Raw genomic sequence first — 11431 nt, 5'->3', positions numbered from 1 at the left:
TGATTGATGATGATGATGCTTCACATAGGGACAGTAGCGTTGGTACTGCATACATAGGGACATACCGGTACACACAAAAAAGTGTTTGTAAAGTTTGTAAAGTCAAACGTAGGAGCCACTAGCACCGGTATCTTCAGTCAAATTTGACAGATTTTTCTTCTTAGAAAGAATGCAAAGCAATGTGGATGTTTTGACTGCTTGGAAAGGGTTATTTGTGTTTGTGGCACAGCTTCAGACACTTGATGAACCAAAATAAAAAATGAAGTCTACGTAAGTTCCTCTACTTTATCTTATACTCAAGGCAGAAACTAAGGCTAAAGAGAGAATAATGGATTGTCTTGTCAGTGAGATGGGGCTACATCCATCTCTTTCTTCCTCTACTCCATTTTATGGTTTAATAACAAAGGGGTTATGAACCTGCTATCAGACCGGCCGTCCCAGTTTGCATTGTTTCCCCCCCTTTATCTGTCTGTCCCCCACTATCCCATCTCTCCATCTGTCCTCTTGTTTTGTCCCGCAGCCCCCCCACCCCGCCCCTTTCCTTCCTCCTCCCCGCCCCCACCTCCTCCTCTCTGATGGGACCCAGATGTCCAGCTGTTGCACAGGACCACAGCTCCTCAAACCCCCCCACACACACACACCCCTGTGCAGGGAACCATTAAACCCAGTTAATAATGTTGTACAACAAGCATAAACCTGTTAATAGTTGTGAAGGACACAGGACTAAACCGTGTAATAACAGGCTTGCTTCTTCAATGTTTCCTGCAGACACCACAGAGCGGAGTGGACTGAGGACTCATTTACAAACACAGCTGAGACTGCCTTTTGTGAAAATGAACGAACAAATCAATAACTATAAAGATCTTATCAACCGCTGCTGAGATAGAGATTGGTTAATCCGAGGAGGGAAGTTGGGATTGTCACAGCGAGGGACAGGATGCAGGTGATACAGGTGAATATAAGTGACTTATATTCTCATAAGTATGAGGTCTGAGCAGGCAATGCATCCATGTGTACCAAATTCACTCTGCTGCGGCTTCATCCCACTCTCAACTCTCACTCTACACAGAAAAGTTCTCAGTGTCGACTCAGAGAGTGTCAATTTTGACACGTACAGTTCAATTAACACACAAGCTATCTTATCATTAAATAAACAAGACAGCGTAATATAACGATGTGGCCCCCCTTATGGATCTCTCTGTCACATCTATGATGTCAGTTATCCATGACATCAGTCATGTTACATGTACTGTATGATGTTAATCATCTACAGTATGATGTCAGTCAGTATTTACTGTATTAGTCATCCCCAAAGTTTCAGCCAAAACGGAATTCAGTGTTCATCTATTCTACAGTATATGCTTTTCCATTAGTTCTTTAAGTTAAATAAGCTACCTTAACTAACCTCAGCCTACTCTGGGACCACGCTAGTCAGCAATGATGCAAGTCAAACGATGCATGCATGCAGCATGCTCCACCTTGTTATGCAACACCTGCTGTACCTACTGGCTGTGAACCCGTTGACAATACCCAGGGAGTGCGGTACCCGTTACCCGTTACTAATGACTTTAGATATTACAATCAATGAATTATTTATAAACGGGTACCAGCCCACTAACCATTGTACTGTTGTTGTCACAAGACCTGTTGTACTTGTTATCAGAGTACCCAGTGCTGTACCGATCAACACCGATCCCTGTATCGACCAAATATGGAGATACGGGGTTCCCTGATGTTGTCAAAAACTGCAGACGTTGTGTCGTACACAGGTACCAGTAAGACTCCCTAATCGGGAGATAAGCAACCGTCAGGTCGCATACACAAACTTTAGAAGGCAATGGTAGCCAAAGAGTGCCTTCCCCCATACAATCATCAGAGCCATCGGAGCAGCAGGCAGAAGTGTTCCAATGTCTGATCCCCCGGAGAGTAGAAAACACTCCATTTCCCCACTGTGTGTGTATACTACCTGAATACTAGGAGAGACAAGACAGCGAGCCATAACTACAACAGCTGGCCAGTCTCAGCACAGCAGTGCCAAACCCTTGGCTACAACCACGACCCACACCATGGTCAGAAAGAGACAGGGTGGTGGGGGGGCAGGAAGAAAGGAAAACATCCTGCATAACAACATGCTCTGGAGGCGGAGGAAAGGAAAACAGAAGGGATAAGTATGAGGGAGGAGAGAGGAGGACGACCAGATGAATGATGATCAGACCTCTGGTGCATTTGAGGGAAAGAGTGTGTCCTGTTGAGGTGAGAACAACCAGACGTACCAGTATAAAAATCCTCGGTTAAGTTACGTTGGAAATGAGTTAATTAACACTTTACACAATTAACACGTATGTGTGCTTATGCCTTGAATGCAAACGTAATGGGTTTAAGAGTGATGATTATAATGAAATGTTTACACACATCCCCACCTGCTGCTGCGTGGCAACAAGCGTGGTTTCGAGTGCGTCAAATGTTATTATTAAGCATTTGTTTCCATTGGGTTCAAACACGTCTTTCCATCTTTCCTCTGATGTCACCCACCGTGACAGGCCTTTACTCACCTGCAGCTGACAGGGGGTTAATTATAGACCAGGACGGACGCTGCACACGCACAGACTGCTGCGCTGCCTTAGAGAGCTGCAGAATCAGGTTCAGATGAGTCTAACGGCAGGCAACAAAACATAGAGGTGCTTCAACTGGAGCCAAAGTGACACAATTTTGTTTATGCAGTAAAGGTTTCAGAGAGAAGAAGAAGGGAGGGGGAGAGAGAGAAAGATTTCAGGATAGACATTTTGCAAGAGAGGGAGTCGTGTTTATTTTCCCCTCAAAGTCTTGTTAAACACATTGACCCACACTGGGTTCATAGGTCACAGCCAGGTTTACAAAGCTGTGACAAAAACACCAGAACAGGCTAGACACTCCAGTGTATCACTAACCTGTCTAACTGAACTAAAGTTCCAAACACAGCTTCCCCTTAAAGCCTCTAAAATTGTAAGTGTTTTGATAGTTTATTACAACAATCGTTCTAATAACACTCTTCAAGTCTGGGGGGAGTTATTTGGCTCCATCACTTTATACAGAGCCGGCGTCCATTTGGCAAACAGCACTTCCCAATAACACCAGACATCAGTAACTGCATGAATAGCGAAACAATTTCATTGAAACTAAATCTAAACAAAAGTCGCACCTGTGTGAAGTGAGCGTGCCCACATCGCATATCTCCTTGTATGGGCCATTCTGTCCGTGACGTTAATTATCTCCATACGTGGAGTTCCATGCTCATACGGTCACTCATACGGACACTCATACGGACTCTCATACGGACTCTCATACGGACACCCATACATAGGGACCTACACACATAGCCAGACATAGGAGCGATTAGCACCGCTCAAAAACTGAGATGATAAAAATGGTTGACTGCTGTTCATCCTGTGAAGGGAATAGTACTTCACCTGCATAATTTATGGAGTACATAACCCCAGCTATATGATTCACTGTAAGCTCTGCTTCCTAGAGACGGTTCTGTTCTGTTCTGCTCGGCATTGGCTCTGTCGCACAGACACGCGAGGTCCACTGTGCTAATCGCCTCAGTCTGGAAGCCGTTAGAGGGACCCTTCAGGGGCCCGCTGCTGTCAAACACAGTATGGGGATGACTCAACACTGATCTGGGGTGGTGTCCTGGGCTTTATCCTGTCATATATCAGCACGGCAGACGCAGAGGAGAGAAACTGGACCTGGATATGGTTATATTGGAATCCAGTCAGCTGGTTGTGAGATGACCTAATGATAGATGTTGCATCAACATTACCTCTATGGCAGGCTGGATTTTGACTGGGTTGACTTGTAAAGTGCAAAGTAGGGCCCTGTCAGAAGGACAGCTAGTATTCCACATTCTAATGTGTTTTAATGATCAAGCTCGTACAGTGTGTTAATAACACAGAGAACACAGGGGGTTCAAATAGTTTCGCCTGGCTTAAACACTGCAGGGTCTATTAAAACGCTGGCCATGCATTAGCCAGTTTGGATAGATCGAGGAGCCAGCCAGTTCACATCACAACACAGAGACAGCACTCAAACAAAAAGGTCCACTGTGTATACTTTTAAATGTGCCTAAAGAGAGGGATCACTGCTGTGTTTTAAGTGCACTTGGAACCTAAGATCCTCCCTATAGGTGCTTGTTAGTGCTCACTTATAACAAGGGTCTTGCGCTGAGGCCATCTATACAGAGATAATCACGGTATCTGAACTCAGGATGTTTCTACAAAGAGGCTCTGCCTTGCAGTTTAGAGTACATCCTGGGAAATCTGTAGTAATAATCTAACTCTGAGCGTAGACAATAGACTCTTGTGGTACCAATTTAGAGTTAAATTATCACTCTGGAATTTACATTGCTCTCTCTCTCTCTCTCTCTCTCTCTCTCTCTCTCTCTCTCTCTCTCTCTCTCTCTCTATCTCTCTCTCTCTGTCACATCTCACACACAGTTTGACTTTGACTGTAATCCTGACCATGTTTGGCTGTCGGTTCCCATGGCTTCCATTCGTCTGTTTGCCCATAGTGTCAGCTATAATGCCCCCCCCCCCCCCGACATTTACCTCACTTTTAATACTCTATATATTATGAATACATGTAATTTACGTTGCACCTTGTATACATTTATTCAGCTCAACAAGCTGCACGCCTACCGGTATCTATCTATCTATCTATCTATCTATCTATCTATCTATCTATTTACCTATCTATCCAATATATTGATATATTGATACATGCAAATAATGGTTTAGCAAATTTTAACTTCAACTGGGAAACTTGCATTACCAGTTCATTTAATTCCATATCCCCTAAAACTAATAGAATCTTAACCCCTAACCTTATAAACCATAAACTGACATGCAAGGAGTACCAATTTAGTCCCCTATAATACATGCAGTCCCCAACCAACCTAGCCTTGGCTGTGGGGAACTCTCTCACTCTCTCTCTCTCTCTCTCTCTCTCTCTCTCTCTCTCTCTCTCTCTCTCTCTCTCTCTCTCTCTCTCTCTCTCTCTCTCCACAAACAACTGTCCAATATCTCTCCTCAAAGCTTTGTCAACCGTGACCAACCACTTGAAGCAAACAGCAATAATAAACAAAGACAGACAGCTATGTGAAGTATGTCTCACTGTCTCTGTGTCACCTCTGTGCCAACCATGTGCTCAAACAGTAAAACAAATGAACAGGCATCACTCGATGACACTTCTGTAGTAAATAATGGAAGGAGAATTTAAAAAGGAAAAAGACTACCGCAAGAGGGGGAAAGCGCAACAGGTGTTTTTGCTTTGTTTTGTTTCTCTGGATATATCGCTTTCATCACTTACTGCATTGGTTCTCAAAGTGGGGTCCGGGGACCCCCAGGGGTCCTTGAAGGAGTTCCAGGGAGTCCCCTGCAGCTAAATGATGGTTAGGAACCAAATAAACCCTTATGGGTCTGTAACTCTTGCAGAGTGAGAGTGTGCACACATTTGAGTTAAAATATTGTATTTACAATATAAATTAGGGTCTCAGACATACCGGGGTCCGTAGCCTAATGCATGTTCAAACTTTGGGTCCTTAAAATTAAAATGTTTGAGAATAACTGCTGGACCCGCAAACAAATCAACTCTTATAATCAACGCATATATTTTCAAATGGGGGGTCCGCAGACTAATAAGTGTGTTTGATAACCACACTGACTTATAGGCTACAGAACAAGCAACTCACCAGATACTTGACACACGCGCTGATAGTCCTCGCAGCAGTCTCCAGTCTTCTGACAGTAGGTATCACAGTAGCACATCGTCTTTCGTTTGCTGTACTCGGAACATTCGTTATTTCGTCCGGTGCAGCAGTTGGGGCTTTCTCTCTCGCCACAGCCCGCTTCAGCTTGGGAAAGAATCACCGCTAAACATATTCCACACAGTGTAATAATCCTAGAACGCGCTGAAATCCATCCATGCGCTCCCATGATGGACACTTGTCTGGGCGCTCAAGGACGGCGGTGGCCCCGCAGCGCGCACTCAGCTCAGCTGGTCAAGTAGACTACTAATGAGAGATAGATGCAAACTATGTTTATACAAAAACTGAATTCAACCTGGTTTAAGGTTCGACGAGGAAAACTAAATCAACAACTTTTTAGAAACACTGGGTCACCACTACTACTAGGCTACACCGAACTACTGGTGCGTAAAAGTGGAATCTGTAGGTTATACGGTGCTACGTGCACTCTCCTCCCGCTGCGAGGACACCGCCCCTCAGAACACACGCACAAACACTCACATGCGCGCGCGCGATAGGTCATATAAGCCATGAAGGCCTATTATCCCTAACACCATTGCTTAAAGAAAATAAGATGGGGAAGAAGTTAACCAAAACATTTGCACTTTAGGGTTATATTATAAGTAGCCTGAATGCAGTTTGCGTAATGGACTCTTACCTTATCTCTAAATCAGAATATCGAATTCAGCACCATGGACAGCGTGCTTTCAGTGAAGCCGAAGTGACTTATATTATATTCATTGAATGCCTTCTGAGGGCGGCATTCAATTTGAGTGGGAGTCAGGGTGGGAGCTGGCCCAATGGCCCATTGCATGGGATTTAGAATTTCGCATCAGCAGCTATAGCTCTGCTCCAGCTTTGTTTCTGCTCATAGTAAGGGGATATCTTCAGAAATAGTGTCAAATCCTGGAATAAATTGAGCCACACCAGCTATGACGACTGCTGCAATGTTCTTAATGCATTTGATGTCGACACAGATGGTTCAAGCCCAAGGTTCCTGGAACTGTTCCAGAGGTTACGTTTGGTCAAGTCAAGTACATCCATGGAGGATACAGCACATAGTAGGCTACCGTATACTTTAATAATGACATGTACAAATTGAACATAGCCTGATTTCAGACTCAGCAGTCCACTCTGAGAGTGGGCGGGTCTATGGGCTGGAACCAGGTAAATTGAACACAGACAAAATGGTCTTTAATTAACACCAAAGGCACTCCGGCACACCGGCACCTGCTTCATTATGTCAATGTCACCCTGCCTTTAATCGGGACAAAGATGTTTGTATTGGGAGCGGACAGCGGAGCCTCCTACTGCAACATCATCAGCTAGCGTTTGACTAACTGCTGGCTGAGCACAGCTTCTTCTAACAGACTGCTGGGGTCATTTAGCCTTTATCTACAATGGAGAGTTGTTCACATTTGGTGGCAATATAGCCTACCAGTAATTATACTACTTCCAATGATTTGTGGAAATTCTCTCTCTCTCTCTCTCTCTCTCTCTCTCTCTCTCTCTCTCTCTCTCTCTCTCTCTCTCTCTCTCTCACACACACACACACACACACACACACACACACACACACACACACACTCTCTCACACACACACACACACACACACACACACACACACACACACACTGTGACACACACACACACGCACACACACACACACACACACACACACGCACGCACACACACACGCACGCACGCGCGCACACACACACACACACACACACACACACACACATACACACACACACACACACACACACACACACACACACACACACACACACACACGATTGATATAGGTCATAAGCCAAAGGCAGTTACTTAAACGCCATTGCTTCAATAAGAAAAGAGAAGAAAAGATGATTAGGAAGAAATTAAAAAAATCACTTTTGGTAAAAGTAAATACATTTTTCGTAAAGCACCATGGATTTCCAAATCTGAATATCAAATTCAGCACCACGGACAGTGACGCTTTCAGTGGAGCTGGTATTCAATTGTTTAAAAAGACACTTTGAAACATTGTCACAGCATCAACAATGAACTGAACTGGTCCTCACTGTGTGCCCCACTGGGAGAGAGTATCCAAACTATTGAGGAAGAGAATGATTCAAGAACAATGGCATTACTTTCCCTTCACTGGGCCTGAGTGCATCCCAGGGGAGGAGGGAGGAGGGAGATGGGGGGCTGAGCAGTGTATGGCTATTGGCTACTGTAAAAGAACAAAAATCTCTATGATCCATATGTTGATGAGGATACGGATGAGAGAAAGCCTCCAGTTGACTGTAACCAGGGTATGGGTTTCTTCCGTCTCTATTGTGTCAAAGCTCATCAGGTCAATCATTCTCATTAGTGTCATGTAAGTCATGTACTGTAAGTTTAGATGATTTTCCCTCAGGTGGACCAATCCACCTTCTCACTGAGACAGGGAGGAGGAGGATGATATTGTATGTGCGATGAAGGGAGCCTAATGAAGGGAAGACAGGGTTGAACGACAGCCCAGTGAGGACTCTTCACATAAAGCTCTATTGTAGTCATAAAGAGACGAAAGGCCTCTATCACCAGTGTGTCTCTACACACACACACACACACACACACACACACACACACACACACACACACACACACACACACACACACACACACACACACACACACACACACGAGAGAGAGAGAGAGATGTACCCACTCAAGAGAGAGCCAGAGAGACAGAGAGGGGAAAACAGAGAGGAATGGGGTTAAATATGAACTCATCCTAATTTCTGCTGAGGAATGCTAACAGATCCAGTGTTGATCACATTGGTGCAGCACCCCCTCTAGTGGTCGAGGTAAGATTGCACAGTGCATCTCTGAAGTTTCTCCACTTTCCCACTTGTCAAGCTATGTGCTGGTTTGTTGTGAAAGCATTGTTTTCATTCTAGTTCCTCTCACTAGCTACATAGCTGTTGTGCAGACCCTGCCCTGCCCTGTCTCCCCTCACCCATGCTTCACATTGTGTCCATCCGTGCTGCATCTAGCTTGTACCGAAGTCCATATACTGTCCAGTCTCCAGTTCAGTTCATCTTCAGCAGAGCACAGTACATTCCATTTAACAACAAACATTGGAGGAACAAGGGGTCTGGATGAGAGAAAGAGAGATGGACGGACAGTTGAATCGCCCCATATGAGCATCAGCCAAGTAAGGAACAATGAGCTCCCTGTCCAAAGCCTCCCCTACTGTACCTGCCCCCCGTGATCTGTCTCAATGTGATCGCCTAACCAAGAGCAACAGAGGAAAGAGGGAGGATAAAAGCAACAAGTAGACAAACATTGTTCTTGTTTACAGTCGCTTCAAGTTTAATGAGTTTTGAACCACACCCCCATTCCCACCCCCACAGCACAATGAGTTGGAGAAGGGGGGATGGTGTTATTGCACAAGCACTGTCATGAACAACCCACAGAGTATCATAAATAGTACAGTACACATACTGGATGGCCATTAAGTTAACTTCAGTTTGCTTTAGCCATGACAGCCTGCCTTTGTTTTGGCAGTGCGGAGCACAAGGCTTTTTCATTTCGGCCACCCAGACAGACAGCAACAGTAAATACAAAAAACAATGATGTGTTTCATTTCAAACCATCTGCAGGAAATACAAATAAATCCACATTTTGTTTTTACATCATAATCATTACAGCACATGTACAGCATACTGTAGCTTCTGACTGTTCACGTTACTCTATTACTATGGCACAAGGACACGCATGGCACATCAAGTAGTTATTTAAAATGGCAAGGTTTAGAAGTAACCTTTGCATGATTTGTATTGATAATAATCAAATAGAATAGCAAAAAGGCACCGGTGTGGGGCAACAGCAAAACAAAAAGAAAAACAGAAACATTGCACCAAATCATCAGCAGTAAAGGAAAATCAATATGATCACAACATAAGTCTAATTTATGTCTCACACAGAAAATGGCAGATCTACAAGCTTGTCGTGCTGCAACGAGCTTGTCGATCACAATTCTGGGTAAGAGACATGGTACACAGTGCAAATCAGGCAATACGCTTCTGGAATGCATGGAATGGATGTGGAATTGAAGATTGCATTGCTGAATCTCCATGTGGAGCTTTCACACCATTGTTCTATACTAGAAAGGAACCAATCAGCAAACATTGATAAGTGGAATGCGGATATAACCTGAGATGGTAGCAACAGTGTATTTTAGTGTTTTAAATATGTACATTTAGCATGTAAGAGCCCCATCAGGGCTCAATTAAGGCAAACTAAAACAGCAACTATAGTCAGATTCTTTTTTTACGGTTATAATCCCGGTAATTTAATAACTCTAATTAAGACACATGGATTAAGCTTTTGGTTCATTTGTAAATATCATTGTCTGGTTAATTTTATTTTATTTCATATGTGCATGGGTCAGAAAGGTCACACAAGAAGTTGACACAGATAAGGTGCCCTTGTGTTTGCACAGAATATGACAACATGGCCATTGGTGCAGCCAGAAGCCTTTCTAGTAAAGAATACCAACAGAGATTTGACTTGGGCCTGTTACATCACATCCTGCTCTCACATTCTAAATAAACCTAAGTCACTTAGAGAAATAATTATATTTCAAACTAAATGCTTTAATGGAATTATCACCGTAACCTGATTATTTACAGAGACTGGTGTATTGACCATATTCACACGGTGGCCATTTGGGAAACCTCCCCGAGCAAGCTGATGACGACTGTGTGAATATGGTCTATTAATGTGTGTGTAAACGTTTTCCATGACAGGATAAGTTGAGGGCTGAGATCAAAATCTGTATCTGACTCAATGTTCTGGGGTCATTTATAATCACAGTGAAATACAGTGAATCCATTATTGTCCTAAATTAAAGTAAAACAACTTTTTTCACCAACACCTGTTTAAAAATAGTTAACACTGCACAGGTCAACAGTAAATGGTCTCTCAACTCTATTATAATATTAATTGTTCACCTCTAAATAAATACTTTTATCACATCTCCCGTATAATTTAAATAATAAAATAATACACTTTTTCTCTTGATAAAATCTTTAGACTACTCTTACAGTATAGTCCGCCTTTTCAACAGTACAATGGGCTTGGCATCTTGCACAGGAATCAAACATTACACATTTACAACTGGTGTTAGCTAGTAAACTAAACTCTAATCTGCATCATATAAAAATAACTGGTATATCATAAAAACAATACCATTGTTTGAAAATGCTTAGTTATGGAAGTTATGGTTGTTGATTGTTGTTGTTACTGTAAACTGCAACCTGGCTCCTCTAATCCCATCTCATGTCTCTCACATTAGACGCGCGGAGAGTCGAGACAGAGAGCAAGTTTAACTCAGGAAAATGTGGTATGAAACCTGCACACCGGCAGGAATCATCATTATAACATCTGTGAATGATTAAAAATAAGAGAATCCCTGTTCTTCAGTTAATGGTCTTGCGGAGGCACAGGGTGTATGGTTTTGGTGTCAGGTGCCTTAATGGACCGACACTGACAAACACACAACAGCAACTCTGCTCAGACAAGGAGCCCTATTTTGGGGAAAAGGGCAGACTGGCATGAAGTGCAGTCAATGGCATGGCAAATGGGGTGTGATGAAAACACCTTTTCATCACACCC

The 11431-nt window shown here is 43.4% G+C and overlaps 1 protein-coding gene across 1 annotated transcript in view; it reads right to left on the bottom strand.

Moving 5' to 3' along the window:
• LOC308295604 (somatomedin-B and thrombospondin type-1 domain-containing protein) overlaps positions 1-8772 on the bottom strand; it is a gene marked incomplete at both ends in the record, with an annotated part of 20416 nt that extends 11644 nt beyond the window's left edge. The window contains 2 exons of the mRNA XM_080738654.1: positions 5729-5890; positions 8769-8772. Coding sequence (XP_080594780.1) covers positions 5729-5890; positions 8769-8772 — 166 coding nt within the window. The remainder of the gene's footprint in view (positions 1-5728; positions 5891-8768) is intronic.
• Positions 8773-11431: the final 2659 nt, after the last annotated feature.

Source organism: Nannobrachium achirus (assembly GCF_963921795.1).
Source record: "Nannobrachium achirus genome assembly, chromosome: 12".
Taxonomy (NCBI): Eukaryota; Metazoa; Chordata; class Actinopteri; order Myctophiformes; family Myctophidae; genus Nannobrachium; species Nannobrachium achirus.
The sequence above is the reverse complement of the archived record's forward strand: the minus strand, read 5'-3'. Positions and strand labels throughout refer to the sequence as shown.